Source organism: Mirounga leonina, unplaced genomic scaffold (genome assembly GCF_011800145.1).
Source record: "Mirounga leonina isolate KUSES-001 unplaced genomic scaffold, KU_Mleo_1.0 Mir_114, whole genome shotgun sequence".
Taxonomy (NCBI): Eukaryota; Metazoa; Chordata; class Mammalia; order Carnivora; family Phocidae; genus Mirounga; species Mirounga leonina.
This window is the reverse complement of record NW_023270265.1, coordinates 278818-300621: the sequence shown is the minus strand read 5'-3', so window position 1 is coordinate 300621 and position 21804 is coordinate 278818. Positions and strand designations below refer to the sequence as shown.

Here is a 21804-nt window from a genome sequence, read left to right as displayed (position 1 = left end):
AGGCTGAGAGAGAGGCTGTAGCGCAGGACGGGGTAGGAAAGGCTATCATGGGCTGTTGGCCACACCCTCACTCCGCAGGTGGTAAAGGCCCTTTTGGCACCAGAAAGGAGTCCCTTTAGCATCAGTCATGGGAAGGAGAGAGTCAAATAACAGAACTCATCAGTCTAGCATGTGTGGAAAATGAAAATGCTTCCAGAAAGGGTTCAGACAGAGCGCTGGAGGACTCATTAAGTCAGTTTTGTGGGCCCCCGTCCCCGGCCCCCAAGTCAGTAGTTCTGTGGCGGGGCCCGAGAACTCGCATGCCCAACAGGTATCCAGGGGCTGCTGCTGCCGCCAGTCTCAGACCCCCGTGCTGGGAACCGGGGCTCCACAGCCTCCTATAGATGCACTCCCTACCTCAGCGGACGGAGAACCGGTGAGAAGTCTGGGTGCCTGCAGGAGGGTGATGGCAGGACAGAATCCTCAGTGCCCTTGGGGCTGACTGAGAAGCCTTCAGCCTCGGCTCCTGGCCACCGGGGGAGCCCGGCTTCTGGCACGCGGGAGTGGCCTCGGCTAGTGATGCGGACTTTGGACAGCATACCACATGCCTGTCTCCACCGCATCCCGATGGCAGTAAGGGAGGTGGGAAATGGCTGGCGTCTGCTGAGGTCCTACCAAGCAGCGACCTGTGGGACACTCGCCAAATGCCACTCACTTTAGAGAGCAGACTCACTTATTTTTATTTTCACAACTCTGTGAGAAAGATACGACTGGCCCCATTAAAGGCTGGGGAAACTGTTCCTTCGAGAGTTTTGGTCACCCACTCAAGGGTACTTAGGAAGACAGGGTTCCCCTCTAGAACACACAGTGGTCGGGTGTTAAATTAAGCAACGTCCCCGCTCAAAGGGGCTCTAAAGCCATCTCAGGCCGTGGGCCAATCCTATGCCATCTGTCCCAACAGCCACCTCCTGTCACCTTGACCTCCTTACCTTCCTTTGGCTCTACTGTCTTTGCTCCTCCACTGGGATGTCCAGTGGGGGGACACCACAACAGCCTCCCCTTGGGCTGCTTATTCCTCCCTGCCCTCCCCCCAGCCCACTGGCTCCAGTCTGACCACAGTGAGCTTCGTACAACACACCTCAACCATGTCCCTCCCCTGCTGAACTGGCTCCCTACTACTCTCAGGAGCAAGGCCTGGCATCCTCCTGAGCAGGGCATTCCACACCCTGCCTGGCTGGGCCCTGCCTCTCTCAGTGGCCTCCTCTCCCCAAGGTCTCTCTGGCACGCTGCGCTCAGCCATGCTGACTTACTGCAGTTCCATGAACATGTACTTTCTCCTGCTCTGGGATCCTGGTACATGCTGCTCCCTCTGCCTGTAACACCCTAACTCTGGTTCCTGGCTAGTTCTTGCTTATCAGTCAGTGGGTGGCTTAGGTGATCTCTTCTCAGTGAGTCTCCTTATCCCAGTGACGGCTGGGGGTGGTGACCCCTCCCATGGATTCTTTCTCACTTCCTATTACAGATGTTTTCAAACATACACAGAAGTAGTAAGAACATCTAATGGGCCCCCCATGGAGCCATCACTCCATGTCCACACAGTCCATGCTTTTTAGTCTGCCTTCCCACCTACACTACAGGTTCCTGAGGCCAAGATGATACCTCCGACCCCACACCCTCTCAGGACATTAGTGCAGCTCTTGGCCCAGAGAAGACCCTCCATTCACTGTGGGTGGATGCCAGAAGTCCACATTTTTTGAGCACCTACCATAAAATCAGGCGCTCTTCTATGTGCTTACACGTCTTAGCTCACTGTATGCACATAGCTTCCCTGTGAGGCTCAGGCTATTCTTTCCTCCATTTCATAGGTTGGAAAACTAACAGCTCAAAGGTTACACAGTTGGTCAGTGGTAGAAGCCAGCAAGGTAGTCTAACTCTGGAACAGAGCTGCCCACAGAAATAGAATGTGAGCCACAGGTGGTATTTTAAATTTTCTGGTAGCCATATTAAAAAAAAAATAGATGATGGGGCGCTTGGGTGGCTCAGTTGGTTAAGCGACTGACTGCCTTCGGCTCAGGTCATGATCCTGGAGTCCCGGGATCGAGTCCCGCATCGGGCTCCCTGCTCAGCAGGGAGTCTGCCTCTCCCTCTGACCCCTCATGCTCTCTCTCATTCTCTCTCTCAAATAAATAAATAAAATCTTAAAAAAAAAAAGAAAAAAAATAGATGAAATTAATTTTAATAATATGTTGTATTTAACTCAGTGTATCTAAAATATCACTTTAACAGGTCATCACGTAAGACATTATTAATGAGATACTTTATAATCTGTTTTGCATACTAAGTCTTCAAAATCCTGTGGGTTATCTTACAGACTAGCCACGTGTCAAGGGCTCAGTAGCCACAGGCAACTATGCTGGCCAGCAGAGCTAGTGGTCAGCACCCTGGACAGCGGCCCCAGAGCCCATAGCTCGCAACCACTTCTCTGCTTAAATGGATAAAGGAGGAAATGAATGAATACAAGTCCCCAGGACCCTTGGGCCTGATCTTTCCTTGATAATTAATAAGGCTTAATACTTTATGGCTCTTTAGAGTCTCTCTGGCACTATTTTATCTGCCACAGAGATTATTAACCCTGTACCATGGATGAGGATTACGGGGTAAAGAGGGGCCAAACGCCTTTCTTTGACACATTGCTGCAGGTGGTAGAGCTGGGCCTTGAACCCACAACTTTGGACTCCAAGTTCTGTGCTCCGTGTGGTGTGGGACACAGCTGCCCCTTGAAGGAGGACTGTCTCCATCTGGCAAGGGAGGGTGCCTGTTTAGATCCCAGGCTGGCCTGGCTGTTGGGGATGGGAGTCCCATTTTGTTCAGGCCCTGGAGGAAGTGATGCCCTTGGTGAGGGGCAGGGCAGGCACGGGCTGAGGAAGCAGATGGGACCTGTGCCAGGTCCTCTGTGGGAAAGAACCTTGTCATTCTTCAGTCTCAGTTTGGCCATAAGAGGCTGAGAACAAATTGATGGCAATGGAGCCATAACTTACCTCTGAAGGCCTCTTTGTTCTTGGCAAAACAGAGGGGTCATTAGTAATGGTGAAAGCACTGGTGTGCAGACATAAATCCCCCCAGCTGCAGGGCTGATAAACAGCCCGGAGGGGATGGGGGCCTCAAGGAGCCAAGCAGGTTAACCGCGTGCCATGGATCACTCATGGGCTCAGACCTGTGTCCACCCACACACAGACAGAGCCACCCCCTGCCCAAGCTCTGGAGGTGCCCAGAGACTCAGTCACCCACAGTGGCCAACAGGACTCACACCTGGCTCCAGGAACACCAGAGACCCTCATTTTTCTTTCAAATGAAAATGGTTCCCTAGCATCTAGGGTGGGAGCAGGCTCCCATGGGGTACTCAGGGCCAGCTTGGGCCAGTCAGCATGAAGGTGCCCTTGTGGGCATTCCTTCTTTCTGCTTCAAGCCAAACAGACACTGGCTGAGCCTCCTAGGAAAGGGCTAAGACTTCACAGCACTGGAAAGGCAGGTGTGTGAGGCCAGATCCTTGGCAGACAAAGTGCTTTGCAACAGTGTCTACTGGTCAAGAGAAGTAGAGATGAGGTCATATCCTAGTTTTCTGCCTATCTGCTTCCCTGGAGACTTCATCCTCCTGCCTGTCTGCCTGCTCTAGGCTCACACTGAGGCTGGATTACACGGAGACCATGCCAGCCCAGGGCCAGGGAGAAGGGTGGGCAGGAACCGGTGGGTGGACAGCCAGGTCAGCCAGGTACTCAGGATGCAGAAGGAAGGAAAAGGGAAGGACTGCCCTCAAGCTGCCTAAAAAGAATTTGGGTGGGATTGTGGGTTGCGTGGTGACAAACACCCATGAGAGAGTTAAAGAACCATCGAGGCCACCCTACACACGAGGTCCAAGTGCTATCTTAGCAAGGACGGCAAGTATTTGCCGCTGGTGCTGTGTGCCCTCTCTCTTTCTGCACCCATATCAGACTCTACCAATTGAATACCACACTGAGCCTGTTTGGCTTCAAGCAGCCATTACCAATCAATCACAGTTGGCATGTGAGAGGAAACCCATTTGTCATCCTTCTTAAAAGCCCTCAAAGCACATTTCTGCTGTGGTGGGAAGCCTAAAAAGATATGCTAAGTGCTGCAAGCCTTCTGGAAGTTTCTGCCTCCTGCCCCCCATCTTCACACACATTGCCTACCTGTAGTTTCACATCCTGGGTCTCCCTTCTCAACCTGCTATTCACACTTGGGGATCTGGCCCAGGAGAGTATGTCCCTGGAAATCTCAGAGTAAGCTGCCACAGGCAATCATCCCCAGCCCAGACACCAAAGGCTCAGCAGCTCTGCCCTCCTACCTCCTGCTGCCAGGGGAGGGGGTGAGGAAGGAGAGCTGGCTAGGGCCATCTTTAAGGGCTGGCGAGGGCCTGGGGTTCTGAGGCTGGTGGCCTGGCACCCAGCAGGAACTTGGAATGGACAAATACCCTGGAGGATGGCCTCTCAGTGTCACACAGGAATTTCCAATCTGGTCATGACCACAGGCTAGCTCCTGGCTCCTTGCTCCCCACCTTCATCCAGGCTGGGGTATGTCTGAAACCAGCCCACAGGCAGTGAGATGAGGAGACAATCCCCCACCCAGCCAGGTGTCCCTTTATGCTGCCACCTTATCCTGGTGCCTCAACTCTATCACTCTTGGGGCTCACTGGTGTTCCCTTAGGTCTCCAGCACAAGCCTTGTCCCTGGGGGGCACTTGGTTTGCTTCCCAAATTGAAAAAATCATGAAGGAAACCAGCACCAGCATGGGTCTCCCTCCTCCTCTGCTCAGCAGGAGAGGGCCCCCTAATTCCCGGGGAACTCTGCCTTCCTGCAGAATGGCTTCCTTCCTTCCTAGGACTAGTTTTCCCACACCCTAGCCTAAGGACCCTCTGCATCTGGGGAGCTGTGAGAAAGGACTACTCTGGGGTCCCACTCTGGTTTCACAGAATGAGAATCTCTGTGGTTGCCAAGGACTCTGCATTTTTGGTAGGAGCTCCAGGTGATTCTTGGGCATACTGGAATTTGAAAACCCATGACCCTAGAATCACATTCCTTCTCTCCTCCCTTCCTTCATTCCACAGGTACACATTGGGGTTTACTTTGCTGAGTCCTGTGCTGGGCACCAGAATGAGGAGGAAATGGGGTTGGGGAGGAGAGGCCTGAACACTTGCTGCTGCTGCTGACCACATGAGCTGGTCTGGCATTTGCTTTGGGGCCTGGGGTACCCTGGGCTTAAAGACACGATAGGAGTCATGCCGGCAGCTGCAGGTCCCAGGGAGCCCACAATACTCCTGATTTCCTGCATCCCTAAGGAGGGGGAGGGTCTTCCTCCCACCAGCTAACTCGCAGCTTCCCAAGGTTATTATTAGCTGCCAGCAATAATGTTATTATAACAACAATAAGTAACACGTATAAAGGAACTTACATCCATGAATTAGGTTCTCTACATATATTAAGTCTTCTGATCCTCAATCACCCAAGATAGTAAGCATTTCTTATTGTTCTATACCTCTATACTGAGGTATAGAGACCCACCTGAGGCAATATGCTCACAAGACTCCACCGTCTATGTTCTTGATCATTATACCTTGGTGTCTTTTGAGCTTTAGGGGAAAAAATGTCCCCCAAATGTCAATCCCTGTTGTGGGGGTGTGGTTGGGAGAGGGGTAGACACAAGCCTGGTGGCTTGCCATCCTCCTGGCCATCAGTCTGGCCTACCCAGATGCACGAGGCTGACACTTCACTGACTAGGGGGCAGGGCGGGAGGCCACCTGTGGGGGGGGTGGGTAGGAGCATGGGGACAGAGCCAGTCTGTGGGTGAGTGAGCAGTCCTCATGGGCCTCTCACCGACTCCCTCTCTCCAAAGCCACCCAGCCTTGGGACAGCCAAATGGAGCTACTTGGTCCATCTTTAGGTAGGGATGTGGGGTCAGGGATCCCATCAGCCAGAACCTTCTCTGCAGCCAGGCACTATTCTGCCTAACCAAGAGATGGGGCGGGAGAGGAGGGGGCTCTGTGCATCCCCTGCAGCACTCCTGATAAGACAAGAACTCCTAATGGTCAGAAATGTGAAAAGAGCATGAAATCAGGTGAAACTGCAGGTCTATTCATCCTAACATGATGCACAAACTGCCACCTTTTCATCAAGTCAGAAAAGCAAAACAAACACCCATAGCACTGAAGGAGTAGATGGGAGTCCCCAGTGACCCAGGCTCAGAAACCCAAGGTGCTCAGATGCCTCGGACCTTGGACAGTGCCGCATGCTCCTGTCCCCCAACACCACCCAAGCAGCCCCCAACATCTGAGCCTCAGTCCCCAGCTCCTCTCCTCCTCCCCAGCACCTCCCTCCTTCATCCACTTCATCCCCTTCCGAGGCCTTCTGCCCAGGGTTGTCCCCGGGGCTGGTCCCCTCATACCACTGTCCACACCCCCAGACCTCTGCTCAGCCCTGCAGAGCCTGACACTCCTGCAGTGGGCATGGGGGGCCAGGGCGCCGAGCCCTTACCTGAGACGATGGTGTAGCCAATCCCCCGGGGACGTCCTTTATCCTGGTCGATGGCGGTGATAACGCGCACCGTTGTGCCCTGGGTAGGAGAGAGGAGGGACCTGATTTGGCTGCCCAGCCCCTGGGGGGCCATCTTTCTTTATGGCTCTCTTGGCACCTGCAGCTTCCCTCCCCAGGTAGTGGAGTCCCTGCCACCAGGCCAGCTTAGGAAGTAGCTACTGAGGGCTAGGGTCTCAGCTGTCCCCATCAACCCAGGGACATAACACAGGCCTCGGCAAATAGCTCGGAGTCCCTTGGAGAAGCCCGATCTTGCTGATGCTCTCATTCCCCCTTCCCCTCCCCATCTCCCCTCATCTGGTGTAACCACCCAGGAAAGAGGAAAAACAAGCTGGGGGACAAGAGATCTGGTCTCTATTTCAACCACCCGTCAAATTGCTGTGTGACCTCAGGAAGGTTTCTGTACCTTTCTGATCTCAGTGTGCCCTACCTTAATATGAATAACAACAAAAACCCTGGGACCCTGCTTTCACTAGGACTTGAGTAAAGGAGAACATTATGGATCAGTCACTCTACTAATGAATGTATCATAAATCCTGAAAGTGAGTATGCCCAGGGATGACCCCCGAGGCCACCATGGCCCTGTGAACCATGCCCTATCCAGCACAGCAACAGCAGCTCCTGCCTCAGGTGACTCTGTCCCACATCCTATTCCTTCTCCCTGCAGCACTGGGGGAGAAGGGGTCAGGATCTGGGACTACCAGGATGGGGATTCAGGGGTCCCTGCTCTTAGGGCACACACAGCCTGTGGGGAGGGGTCAAGGACAGATTCACAGACACTGCTATACACATCTAAGAGTGCTCAGATGCAGAAATGTACCCCGAAGTGTAGAAGTCCACCTGGAGGACCTGGCAAGGGGTTGTATAGACAGCAACATTGAGGATGGGTCATGAAGAAGGAGTGGGAGTTTGCCAGGGAGAGAAGTTGATACAGAAGGCAAAAGATAGAGCACAGGCAGGGACTTGGGGGCATAAGACTCTCCAGGAAGGGACCCTGGCATGAAAGGGCACATTCAAATATCAGCTGATGGACTGGTGGTTGATTGAATAAATGGATGCACAGAAGAGGATTCTGACATCACCACTGCCGCCGCCACCACCTGCTGAGTCGCTCCTTGCCCACGGTGACCTTCACCTTACTCTCCAGCCCTATCACACCATTGTCTGGCCAGCCAAGCCTGTCCACCTGCCTGCCTGAAGTTCTGGCTTGGGCTGCAGTTTCCCCTGGTTGATAACCAGCAGGACAGCCCGGTCCCCATCCCCTAGGGAAATATCAACCCTGGCATTTACATGTCTAATGACGATCTCTTGTGGCCTCGATAGGCTGCCTCTCACCCATTTGCTGTCCATCAGCTAGAGGGTGAAGTCTGCTGGCTGTACCCTCCACCCCTACCTGAGCACCTCCTCCTATGGAGATAGTCTTGTTCTCTGACCTATAGGCCCTCTGATCAGTAGGGTGGGGCCCTGGGGGCAAGACACACAGGGGCACCCCCACCTCACCCTCCCAGAGCAGGGCTGTCCCCGTGCGGCTGTCACTCCATCCTCTCCCAGGCCCAGGAACACCTCTAGCTTGGGCTGAGGGAAGGTGAGAATGTTCCAGGAGAAATGGTTCCCGCAGAAACATGGACACAGCCCTGAAGCCAGGGCCACGCAGAAAGCAGGTCTGGCTCCCTCCTTGGGGCCCCTTCCCCCAGGGAGACAGGAGCTCGGGCTACATCCCTTGGGAGAATAGACTGTTACAAAATCAGAGAAAGACACCATTGAACGAGCCTCTCCCCAAGCGGGTTCTGAGGACCTGAACTGTGGCCAGCTTCGAGGGCCCTGTTCTTTCCCGAGCACCCCCTCTGTGCCCGGTGCTACTGCAAATGCCTTCTATGTACTAACTCATTCCACCCTCACACCTACCCCAGAAGCCCCGTCTTCTAGACGAGGAAACTGAGGAATTCGAGTTAAGTGGCCTTGCCAAGGTCCCACTGCAAGGAAGGAATGGTGAAGCCAGGGTTCAAAGTCAGGTACTTTGGTTCCAAAACGCTCCTGCCCACCAAGCGATGCCGCTCCCTCCCAGGTTCTGTTATAATAACAGTAACTGTCATTTACGAATGTCCTTGCTATGTGGCAGGCACTAATCTAAGCACTTCACAAGCATGAGCTCATGTGAAATTTGGGACAACTTACATATCCCACCATTCCCTTGGGCTTCGGTGTAGTAAGGGCTCCTCAAAGTAGTGAAGTAATTTAAAACAAAACAAAACAAGACCACAGCAACCCTGTTAACCTTTGTTCTCCTGGGCTTTCTGATCTGATGACAGACTCTTCCCCTGTAATATCTGCTAACGGCCCCAGACCCAGGCATCTGTGGAGGGTCACTGCAGGGTCTGCTCTAACAGCTTCCCCCAATGTCACCCCACAGAGGGCTCTTTTTTGGGGGGGTCTACCCCTCCAGGAGCCACTCCTCACATAGGAGAAGCCTGGGTTTGCCCCCAGGATAAGATCCCCACAGCGTGGGACTCTGGTGTGAGGCTCGGGTGCCAGGACATGGGGACAACTCCCTCTTCTAGAGCCCCATCTGGCCTGGTCCCGGAAAGTGTCTCAGTTTGAGGGTCCCCAGTCAGTCCCTGGTCTGCTGAGGGCAGGGACAAGCCTGCCAGTGTAACTGGGTCCAGAGCCTCCAGAGCACCTTTCCAGAAAGTCACTAAACAGTAAACCTCCAGGAGCAGCTGCATGGCCCCAGGCATACAACCCAGGAGTGGCTGTGCTGAGCTGGGCCTATAGACAAGGACAACTACAAGGACAAGTACACCCCAGGAGGTCTGGAAGGAGGGGGCAGCAGTGGCCTATGCAAAGGTGGGACCTGGTGGCCAAAGCACCCTCAGGTCTCAGAGCCTTGTGAGCATCTCGCCATGGGCACCCCCACCGTGGGCTACCTGGAGGCTCGTGGGCAGGTGGGGCTCAGAGGGGGCCATTAGGGCAATCGAGGACGGAAGGACAGGGAGGCTGGCTCTCCCCAGGAAGAGCCACCCTGAGCTTCTGGGAAGTGAGAGCCAACAGGCTCCTGACAAAGTTTGGGGTTTCATCTTTTTTTGGGTAAATAAATCCATTTTTAATAAAACCCTGAGCTTTTAATACAAGTGCAGCCACAAAGACTGGAAATGTTATAAGAAGGAATTAACGGGGAGGAATGGGGGCTCTTGGGATCCCACAGCTCTTGTTTCAGGGTCTTAGTAATTATATTTTCAATATACTGAAACTTATTTCCAAAGATGAGGGAATGGAGAAGCAGGCCCAGAGCCAGGCCCCTTACTGGCTGGCTTTCCAGATCGGGGGGGGGGGGGGGGTACGCACCAGCATGTGGCTGGGAGAGCAGGTGGACAGGCCCAGGAGGCTCAGAGAAGGGTCTACCCTGCCACAGGGCTCCTCCCGTCACAGGAACCCACATTGTAAGGAAATGAGGCACCCCCCCCCAAGAGGCTAAAGGTGCACAGGCCTCCAGGGTCCCAGCTCCTTGTGGTGGGAAGAGCAGTATGTTGAGGGGGTTAGGGGTTTCTGTCTAGGCTCAAATCCTTTGAGTGAGTTACTTGATCTCTCACTAGCTTGTTTTCCCCATCTATAAAATGGGTATAACAGCCCCCACTCCTCAGCAACTGATAGGTGTACAGTGCTTAGAACCACACCCAGTACATAGCAAATGCTATAAAAGTGACTGTTGGGGCGCCTGGGTGGCTCAGTCGTTAAGCATCTGCCTTCGGCTCAGGTCATGATCCCAGGGTCCTGGGATCGAGTCCCACATTGGGCTCCCTGCTCTACAGGAAGCCTGCTTCTCCCTCTCCCACTCCCCCTGTTGTGTTCCTGCTCTCGCTATGTCTCTCTCTGTCAAAAAAATAAATAATAAAATCTTTAAAAAAAAAAAAAGTGACTGTCACCGTTCAAGCATCTGATGAAAGCTCAGGTGCCTCTTCCGAGACAATGCATGCCGATGCTGTGCCCCATAGTTTCAGCACGTTTGGACTCCCTAGCACCCCAGATTCATAATCCGTACCCTGGAGCGAAGGCGTCTTCTGGGTGTTAGAGAGCGAGAACAGCTAACAGCCCAGGAAGGGCTAGCACTCGGTAAGTACCTACTCTGTACCAAGCACTGTGCTTGAGAGGACCCAACATAAGGTCCTCTCAAGTTTTCCTCACAAGCCCCAACAAGGGGGAGTGCGGGAGGAAACAGGCTCAGAAGCTTCCAGAACTGGCTTCAAGTCACAAGGTGTGGTGAGTGGGTGGGGCGAGGGTGACTGGGGAACGGAGGCCTGTGCTGGGGTGGGTCTGGGGGACTCCACTGCTCTGTGGCAGAGGGGACAGGCCCAGGGCTTGGCGCCCAGTAAGGTGTGCCGAAGACAGGGGTGGGCGAGGGGTGCGAGGCAGCCCCGGCCTCTGAGGTCTGGGTACTGGTGAGGAAGTCCAGGCAGATTTGAGAGGAGCTGAGACTCCTCTAGAAGGAGCTTGTGTCTCCCCTTCTGTGGCCTGCCTTTCCCAGAGGAGCCTGCCAGGACAGGAGCTAGAGCGGGAACCCACGGGGCGGTGGGGGCCCCAGGGGTCTGGCCCATGTCTCTCTCCTGAGACCGCCTTCCCCATTTCCATGACAGGATTAAGGACTGAAAAGGTGGACGGCAGTCTGCTCCGGGAGAGGGAGGTGCCTGTGGGGGGTGGGCGTGGGGGCTGGAGGGGACTTCCGACAAGAGCTGCCACAGCAGATTCTGAGGCAGAAAATCCTATTTCTCAGGCCTTAATTCCAGTCAATTCCAGTCAAAGGGCTGATAGGCATCAGCTGGCAGTAATTTGTGCAGTTTATCTGCTCTTTTCACCTTCTATCGGTCCTTCACTGACGGGCAGGCCGACATGCCGCTGCTCGAGTGAGGAAATTAAAAGTTGATGCAATAATCCCAAATAAGAAGGATTTTATTAGGTAATATATACACTTTAGATGAGGCATGCTGGCCCGATACACTGATAGAGAGAGGCATACATGCTGGGAGCCGCAGATAAAGAGGAAGAGCGAGGCAGAGTGGGCAAGGGTCCGACCGGAGGCCCCGGGCCGGCAGCGGCCAGGCTGGGAGCGGGGACGCCTGGGTCCTCGGGGCGAGGAAGCTGAACAGGCCACGGTGCTCCTTGGCCCTGGCCGGCCTGGCAAGTACGGAGTTAAGTCAGGGTTCCACACTGTAAAGCGACATGCAGGGACTGGATCAAGGCATGGAAACCGATTAGAAGCCTGGAAAAATCAGGCTTGGAGCATAAGGGAATTGGCCTGCAGCAGAAGGAGCTGTGCTAGAGACATGGAAATGGGAGCACTCTTTTCAAGTGCGGGGGCAGGGAGGAAAGGCAGAGCTGTGTGCACGTGAGATAATTCTGTGGGCGCCCTGGGGGGAGTCCGACACCTCCCAGTTACTTCCTTGTCTGGCTCCTCCGAGCCCAGTCGTGACCCAAGTGGTGGGGTCAGACCTGCCCCCTGGGAGCTCTCGAGGGGTTGGCTTTAGCAGTCTCACAGCGCCCAAGGGACAACCGACTCATAACCACTGCGAGTGAATGCCTTGCTGGGGACTCTACACGAGCATGAGCATGCGATCTCCACTCCTTAAAACCCTCAGGGTAATGGAGGCCCTGCTGCAGACGGTACCAGTCCGTTTCCCAATGAGGCAGCGGTCCACAGTGTGTGGGATTTGGCCAAGGCGAGTGCAGGGACCTGCTCCGAGTTTCTCTGGCTACGTGGCCACCATAATGTCCTCACTTCAATCAACAAGTTAGCTTTGAGCACCTTCTCTGCACTCAGCCCTGGGCCCGATGTTCTGGGAGACCAGTTCCCAGAGACTCCGGCTCCTCGATTACCAGAAGCTCCAAAATAACCCACCTGCACATTGGTGAGCATCATAGGTGCAACTATAATTCAGTAGTAAATTATGCAAGCCAGGGAGAGTCCACTCTACCAGAGCTGAGGGGAAAGAAATGGCTGGCTATGTCTGTGGGCTGGTGGGGATGAAGCCAAGGGAAAAAATTCTAAGAAAGGTGGCCAGTAAGCTGGGAACCAACAGATGGGCAGATTTTGGATTGGTGACAGGAACAGGCATGAGGGTGATGAGGATGGTAGGATGGTGAGAGGACTGGTCTGACCAGGGCATTGTTCCTTTGATTGTTTGTTCGTTCGTTCATTCATTCATTCATTCATTCCACAAACACATCCTTAGCACCCCTGATGTGCTATGCCCACAGTAGACCCCATCCCTGCTGAACTATGCGTCCGGTCCAGCAGGGAAACAGAGGCTGAGCAAGCTGTCCAAAGGTGCTGAGTGCTAAGAAGGGGATGTCCAGGGGCCAGGGGCAGTTGGAAGGCCCCACCTCCTCTGAAAGGTCAGGGAAGGCCTCCCTGGGCTGAGAAGATGTGGGCGTAGCAAAGAGATTTTTGAAGGAGATAGCCTTTAGTCTCAAAAGCCAGAGGACCTGCTGTCCATGGACCACTAAGAAAGAGCAGATTAGGGTAGGGGGCATTGAGATGTCCCCCTCTACCCTAAATTCAGCTTCAGACACCTGCAACAGGAGACCAATGGGCATCTTGCTTGTTAGATCTTCCAGCCCACACCTGGCCCCGATAAGGAAGTGGCTACCCCCAGATACCTGGAGACGGAAGCAGAGTGCTTTGAGGATGCCATGGTCAGGATGGACCACAGTCTCCAAACTGGAGGTCGGCCTTCCCTGGCCTGTGGTGGCCTACAGGTACATCTGCACCCTGGCCAAGGGAAGCCTGTCTCGCACTCATACCTAATTCTGTGAGCCCATGCAGGTGGGGGCCCTAACACCCACATGTTCAGGTGGGTGCCCTACTTGGCTCTCAATGTTTTGCGTCCTTCCTCTAAGCACGCTGAGTTCCCTCAAAAGGAAGGGCACGTTCTTCTTTCCATAAGAGCGGCCCCCCAAGCTGCATGTCCAGGGATTGTCGCTGCCCAGAGAAGCCAGCTTTTCTTAATTTAGCCGCGCAGTGTGTGTGTGCTTTATTCTAGCTTGTACAGAAGCATGGATGGCTACCAGACAAAGGCTGGGTGAGCCAAGCTGCCCACCCCCAGCCCCTGCCAAGCGGGCAGTAGCATGCTTGGTTCTTTAAGACCCCTGGTCACAACTGACTGGACCAGAGGCAGACACAGGGCCCAAGGGCAGCCAATTTATAGCCTGGCTGGAGCTCTGTGACCTTGCGACATGGCACAAAATCAGGAGCACAACCAATCAGATGCCTCTTTTGAAAACGTGGGACTTCAGAAATCCAAAGATGGAGCAGTTAGAGGGGCAGCTGGAGCTGTGTGCTCTCTGAGAAGAGCCAAGCCCGAGAGGACCGGGGAGTGGAGAGCACGGTGCTTCCATCTTGGGCAGAGCTAGTTGGCTGAGAGAGGCAGACTGACCCATGGGGAATGACGCTGAGCCCAAATGTGATTTGGTAAGCCTGGCTGAGTCCAAGTCTGCTCTCCAGACCAGGCTGGTTCCACAGGCGTCCCTCTCATCCCACATCAATCTTTCTGAACTGCCCCCCTTAGTTCACACTAGTAAGTCTTTGTGTTTTTACCCCTTGGAGTTCTCTGGGGATGAAGTGAGAGGGTGAGGACATGGGACGTGGTGGTGTGGTATGAAGAGGAGGTTGGGCTTTCACTGGGCTAAGACACCCAACACTGACATGCACAGGGATTGAGGGGAGTAAGAAACGCCAAGGAAGAGCCTGCCTGGCCAAACAGGGCCCCCATCCCTAAGAGAAGCTCAGAGGGGAGTCCCACGAGGGCCAGAGAGTGTCTTACCGGAGGAGAATGCTCGTAGATGTTAGTGCTGTAAGGCAGGTTGATGAAGATGGGGTCCATGTCCTGGACATCTGTGATGATGATGGCTAAGTTGGCCAGGGTGGACAGAGGCCTGGTCTTGTCTTGATCCTTAGAGGACAAAGAATACACAGCCTGAGGGGGTTACACTATTGACATGCACACATGCGTGCGCGCGCGCGCACACACACACACACACATCTGAACACATATGACACCCATGTGCACAAACATGTGTGCCCATGGATGCAAGTGCTCCGGGGGAGCACTTAGTACACAGAAGTTCGAGAACTCGAAGAACCCACAGTGATCTTTGACCTGTGCAGGAAAACATAAACAGGGCCCCCCAGTCCCGGCAGAAGGTGGCTTGTGCAATGTCACAAAGCAGGGCTGGATAGAGCCAGATCTCCTGCCCCCAGCCCAGCCTCAGCCTGATCATCCCGGACATGCCATGGGTGGGATGACTGGCTTGGGGTCAAGAGATGGTGCTGTCCTCAGCAACTTCTCTTGATTCAGAGGGCCACTGGCCCTCGCCATACCCACTTCCTGCCCCCTCTCATCCCGGGGCAGCAAGGGAATGACCAGGCTGGTGTTCCTCAGAACAAAGGCCCTCTGACAGCAGAGGGGGCCACTCTGAGACCTGCACCCCTGCCCTGCACCCAAGGTTTACTGGTCAAGCAAGTTTTCCGGCAGAACCAGCAGGGGGAGCTCCAGGGCCTGTGACATTTGGGGGACTCCAGGAAGAAATCCTGAGAGGTCATGCGGGCCTCCGCCTGGGGCCAGGCAGGCAATGTTTAAACCCTCCTAGTCAGTTGGAAATTTAGCCTTAGGAAAGCTCGTCAAGAAAGGAAACCAGAAACACAGCTTCCATAGCCCTAACGTACACAGCCCACCATGATAAACTGTTTAAATAGCCCTCTGTTGTTGAATGACAATAACCCATGGGAATAGACTCTGAGCTGAGAGCAGATTACGTAGTATGCACGGTGCCAGCACCTGTTTGCTTCTGTGGATACCACGTGCCCAGTATTCAGATATATTAACGGAGACTCAGAGAGGTTATTCAGATACGAGACTCACAGAGGTAACTTGCCCAGAGTCACACAGTGGGTAAGTGTGTAGCCAGGACTCAACTCAGATCCTTCTGCAATGAAAACCTGCCCTAACTGCTTTGATCTGGGGCCCTAACATCAGCTCAGGCCCTGACTTGCTGGGTTGCTTCGAATAGATCCTCTTCCCTCTTGGGGTCTCAATTTCCTTCTCTGTGAGATGAAGGGGCTCAATGCAAGGACCTCCATGGACCCGTGGGCCTGTAAATTCTCTGGTCTTGGATTTGAAGAGTGACTGCACTCTGATTAGGTCTTCCTTGGTCTGGGGGGGGACCAGAGCGATGCAAAGCATTCTTCCCATTACAACAAGCCTAGATCCTGTTCCTGCCCTCCGGATAGAGAAGTGCAGCAGAGCCTTTGGGAAGGGAAGGCAGATTGTCCTAAGAGTCCTCAGGGGCAGCCATGGAGAGGGCAAGGGACTTCGGGGTGAGGACTAGGTACAGCAGGGTGGAGGAGGTCTGGATGCAGGAAGAGCCACTGGGGAGACAGCCTCTCGGGCTCCAAGACAATGGAAACCCACGGCCCAGGCTTGGGGACTGCCCCTAGTGTGAGAGCTCTTGGTCAGGGACCTGAACAACCAGGCAGACAGGGCCAGAGTAGGAGGAACAGAAGTCCCTTGACCTTCTGAGCAGGGGAGGCCAGTGGTTGTCATTTGCCATTACCAGGCTTTGCGTGTAGGTGGCTTTGTCCAGCCTGGCACCTGCCCTCCCTGTCCCACAGTCTCAGGGCCACAGCCCTGCTCCTGCCACAGATCCCCGCATCCCAGCTTACCTCGGACTCTGGGGCTGGGGAAAGGGGATGGCAGTGGACATACATGGCTGGGCAGGCACCTCGCCAGGCTCCCAGCTAGCACTCTCAGCAGCCGCTCCCCGGGAAGTCCTCCCATTTCCCCACCTGCTGCCCACCCAGGGGTGGCTGGGAGCCCACACTGCTCCCTGAGATGCCCCACAGGAGAATCTCCTTGGGGAAACGTCCAGCAGCCAAGGGCACAGCACCAGGCCTGAGGGGGGCCGCGCTTCAGGTGGGGGAGCCATCCGTACAGAAGGGCCCCTCCTGTTCCGCAGCTTCCAGGCCTGCTCGCCAGCAAGATTAACAGCAATTTAACTGTATTCACCATCTCAGCTGGAGCCCAGGCCTCTTGACAGGTCCGGCCACCCAGGTTCTTGCCTGTGCCCGGCTCTGGTCTCTTCCCTGCCCGCCCAAAGCCATTTTCAGGGAAGATGGAAATTACTCCACAGGGACAGGTGCATACAAGAAAGAGAGCAAGCATCTGTGTGTTTCTGGGCCCGGCGTGTGCAAATGGAGGGCAGCTGGGGGGGCACCACGGCTGTGTGTGGGTGTGAGGGGGCACAGGTGTGTGCAGAGAGCGGGTTCTGGTCTTGCACACCCCCTTGATCCCAGAAGTCAGGTTTACGAAGAGCAGGACACATGACCTCCCGGGGGAACCCACACTTAACCAGGGGAGAAGGAAAGAATGTGAATGGCACCCGCAGTGGCCTCCCCAGGAAAAGCGCACATTTCCTGGCTCCTGGGGACTCTCTACACCTTGCCCAAGCCCGGGGAAACCCCATCTTTCAAACCGGACCCTTGGCCTAGTCCATGTGCCTTACCCCAGGATCTGGGCTCTGTGACCTGCAGTGCAGGTCTGAGCCCCCAGTGCAGCCGTGACATGGGGCCAGGGGGGATGCTGGGGGTCAGGCAAATGGGTCCTGACGGGTCAAGAGGGACTCCTGTAACTTGTTTCACACTCGGCCTGAGCTTTGTAAACAGAAATCTTAGGGACAAGAGGCCGGCTCTCGCCCTGCTGCCTGCTGAAGGCTTCAGCTTGACCTGGAAACAGAGGGAGGAGCCCACAGGAGAGGAGTGCAGGGCCGGGAGGCTGCTCGGGGTTTGGTCTGCCTGTCCCCCAGGCCCTTGCGACCAGCAGGCCACAGAAGCCAAGCGGCTGTGATGATCTGGAAACTCAGAAACTCCTGGCCATGGGGCACGGGACTGCTGTCAGACAAACTGCGTTTGTGTTCTTGCTCCCCACGACTCATCGGTGTGTGAGTCTCAACGGTGTCAGCCATAAAATGGGACAATTACTCCCTTCTCTCTCCTCCCTCTCCAGCCTGACCAATCCCGGAATTCCCAGGACCCAGCACGGTGCTTGGTGCACACGGGAGGGCCCTCCTGTATAAGCGTCACCACTCGGGAGCAGTGGCCAGGATGCCCGGACCCTCTGTTGCCTGCGTGTAGGGTGGTGTCAGGACACTGCTGGGCTGCCACCCCTGTCTGAGGTTCCAGAGAGCGAGGGGACACCCCACACTGTGAACGTGCTGCAGGGTTTCAGTGCAGGCTCTGGAGTGCAGCGGCTGGGTCACCATGGGCAATGACCTGAATTACTCCTGGGCCTCAGTTTCCTCATCTGTAGAATGGGTAACTTAATATTACGTAGGAGATAGGGCTGCCGTGGGGTTTAATGGAGACGATCCATCTGAGTGCTCGGCACAGCACTGCTCCCGCTCTTATTGTGACTATTGCCAGCATCGCTATTACAGAGCCTGAACCAGCAGGAAGGACGCTGGTGTCCCATTGCTCTCTCCCAGGGCGGGAGGAGGCAGACCTCCGGGGCGGGACTCACCGTGGCATTGACGGTGAGCTGGTAGGCCTGCGTGGTCTCGTAGTCCAGCTCCCGGACCACTGTGACAATGCCGCGGGCGCTGTCGATGGCGAAGAACGGGGAGGGGGGCTGGAAGGAGTAGAGGACGCTGCCCCCTGCACCCAGGTCGGGGTCTGTGGCGTTCACGATGAAGATGGGCGTCCCCACCGGCGTGTTCTGGGGGTGAAGAAAAGCAAACAAAAGGGTGAGTGGTGCTCAGAGCAGCTAACTTTGTCGGTGACTATTCCCCCAAAGCCCATTAACCATGTCCCTCCAGCCAACCAGACCTGCGGCTTTGTCATTTTTATTCTAAGAGGGTTGAGAGGAATTTAAAATGCAGTATCTATTTTTTTTTCCCTTTTTTTGATGGCCTCCTGGTGGCTATAACAACACCAGTTCTAAAGATGATCTGCTCATCCTGGCGTTCTGGATGAGGGCCTTTTGGTCCCCAAACCCCTATTTCTTGGCGGTGTTTCTTCCTCTGTGGAATGCCCCTGGGCTGCCCATGCCTCAGGGTTGGGGCAGCTCTGGGGGGCCCCCGGGAGTCTGCGTGTCGGGGAGCTGAGAGGTGTGTGCCGCAGGCAGGTGGCAGGGGGCCTTGAGGGCTTTGCCTGGCCCCACAGAGGTTCCTTGGATTGCCCTGGGGAAGGGCATCCACATGCCATCCCGGGTCGCAGCAGCCTGCCACGAGAGGCCCACAAGACCCACTCGAATGGTACCACCTCCTGGGAGCCTACCATGATTCCCTCCGCTACACACTGTGTATAGACCCCTGCTCTTTTCTGACTTGGGGTCTCTGGTTAAATGTTAACTTCCTCATGGGGCCTTCCCAACCCCTAAGGCAGGTCAGCCCCTGCCATGCCCCCACCCTCCACCACTGTTTATACTAAGGTTCCCACCTCGCCCAGGGGATTTTCATCATCCACCTATCTTCTGTAATTCCTTGGTCAGTGCCCGTCTTCCCTCACCACACAGGTACCCCACGGAAGCCACAGGGCTCCAGCTGCCTAGCCTAGCTCCGTGCCTGTCACACGGCAGGTGTTCCATCCACAGCCTTTCTGAAGACGCTGAGAGCCCTCAGCGCATGCTCAGGCTCTGTGTGCATCTCTGCCCGACTGCCGGCTCTCATCACCGCAGCACCCACCTCAGTGCCCGACATGGAAGCCGTGCCTGTGGAATACTGGGTGAGGGGATTTATTCATAATTTAGCAGGCTGTGGGCACACCGGCAGATAGGCAATCCGATGAGGCTCTTCACAGAGACAAAGGGTACAAACAATCCCTGCTCCCGTTGACTGAGTGTCCTTTGAAAAGGAAGCTAAGGCTTAGAGAGGTTAAGTAACTTGCCCAGGTCACACAGCTAAGCAGTGGGAGAAGAGGGCCTGGAGTTCAGGGCTGGCTAATTCTAAGCCACTGATCTTATGCTCTGTACTGAAATACTTCTCCAAAACACTGAGGGCAGTTCTTTCCCTACCTCCTCTGTATGGTGCTGAGCTCAAGTGCCCCCAGGGGTGGTACCTCCCAGCCAGTGGCGTGGGACTAGCCCGTTCGGTCCCTCACGGCACAGATAATATTCCTGGCCCTGTGTTTATTCCCACTGGGATGATGACTGGGTCCCTTCGGACATCTGTAGGGCTCTTTTCAAGGAGGGCACCCACACTGCTGCCTCCTCCCCGTGCTGCTGGCCATGACCTGGGCCCTGTGTCATTGCTTTGAGCAGCTTCTGTCCCTGGGTCATGCTCGCAGCCCTGTCCCGGGATCATCTGCTTGAGGCAAGGGTGTTCTTTATAAGACCCCCCTGTCGGGCTGGAAAGGGCTTCTGGAGAACAAGGCTATGGAGCTGCCTCTGTTTCTTTCTGAGTGTGCTGACTCTCCCCCATCACTAGACAAGTGCCAAGCTGAAGGGACGGGCTCCTAATCTATCTTCCCATCAACACAGAGGACAGGAGGCCCGTCTCCTCCACACCATCCATGACTCCCCAGTGCTCCTTGCATAGAACACAGGCCCACATGGTCTGGCCCTGTCTCCTCCTTCACACTTTATTTCCTGGCAGGCATCCCTTCTTGGCCTCTTGGCTAAGATCATGTGTAGCATCTATTTGTATTGGTTTAATATTTTCTGGTAGGTAGAGCTATTTGTACTTCTCAAACCCAGCAGGCTGCCTCACACCTCGGGGCTTCTGAACCTCCTTTTCCTTTGCTAGGCCTTCCCTCCTCAGCTCGGTGGCTTGGAAAACAGATGCTCTCTTTCCCTCCAGAAGAGAATCAAGTGTGCAAGGGGGCAGAGCGGACAAGTGCCAGGATTTCAGGGATCGACAGACTCTGTTGGAACCCCAGCCTTGCTGTGTGTCTTTGGGTTACTTAATCTCTCTGATCCTTAATCCCTTCTCTGTCCACTGAAGTTAATAATATCCCATAGGGTTAGGGTGAAGAGAACATGAGCTCCTGAGTGCAAATTCCCCAGCATATAATAAATGCTCAGAAATGGGCAGTTGTAACGTTGTCATCTTGTGCCTTCTGGAGGACTGCAGACAAGAATGCCTTCGAGGGGAGGGCAGGCAAATGTCAAGAAGCACTATGAATATTAATGATAATACTGTGCTGGGCATTCCCTGTCTGCACCCCCCAGATCACTGAGTACCCTGCTCTGTGTCCCCCTCCCCACCCCAGGGAGACCTCAGTGGATTGCTTTGAGCCCCAGGTTCCCTTGCAGGCTGGCTTCTGCCCAGGGAAGGTGCTAGTAGGAGCTCAGAGTTTGGGAAAGAGTCAGGAGGAGAGTTTGGGTATTACTTTTCCACTCCTTCCAGCTCCAAGTCAGCAGCCCCTGCTCCTTGGCTGCAGCCTTCAGTGGGCTCCCTAAGCCCCACTATCCCCTCCCCTCGATCGGGGAAATGGGGGCGCGGCACTCATCAGCCCTAGGAGTTCCTGCTGGTCCCAGGTGCCTCAACATCCCTTAATGCCCTGTAGCCCTGCCCACCCTCTGTCAGGGTCTCTTCACTGAAATGCCTTTGTTGGAATTGAGATGAACTGTTTCCTGGGGGACTTGATGGGTGCGGGCACTCTGCAGATACACACCCTGGGCCACCAGGTGCAGAGCCCCGAAGTCTGAGCTCCCCTGGTGCTGGGCTCGGTGGAGCCAGCCCCCGCCCCAACAAGCTGCCACGATGGCACTGGTTTTGAGATCTTTACAAGTCTCTCAGCTAAGCTACAGTTCTCCTGCTTCCCCCTGCCCTCTCTAGATCCTATATGCGCATCACACGTGAACACGGGAGTCAGCCCCACACTCCAGAACAAAACATTCCAGTAGGGCCTGGGGTTTCTGCCACGAGAGGGAAGGACATGTCCCAATTTCAGAGCAGCCAGTCCCCCAGGAGACAGCTCGAAAGCATGTCAGAGCACATCCCACAAGGAGCCAGTACCCAGAGGAGAGGGATGGCTCCCGTGCGAGAATGTCAGCTCTCCGGGCCCCTGCCTCGGGGAGGAGGGGACATTTCACCCATGCATACCTCATGGTCCGGGGCAAAGGCTCTCTGGGCAACTGATCAGACGATTTAAAAGCAAGATGCAAGAAGACAAGGAAAAAGGGGAAAAAGAAGGAATGGTCCTGTGTCTGACCTTCTTAGATTATGTTTCATGCCCTGCAGT

The 21804-nt window shown here is 54.9% G+C and overlaps 1 protein-coding gene and 1 pseudogene across 1 annotated transcript in view; one reads left to right on the top strand and one right to left on the bottom strand.

Moving 5' to 3' along the window:
• LOC118021074 (cadherin-23-like) overlaps nt 1-21804 on the bottom strand; it is a 328706-nt gene that overhangs the window by 182916 nt on the left and 123986 nt on the right. The window contains 3 exon segments of the mRNA XM_035021097.1: nt 6525-6603; nt 14393-14521; nt 18143-18337. Of these exon segments, the coding sequence (XP_034876988.1) occupies nt 6525-6603; nt 14393-14521; nt 18143-18337 (403 nt within the window).
• On the top strand, nt 20216-20332 carry LOC117998789 (annotated as a pseudogene).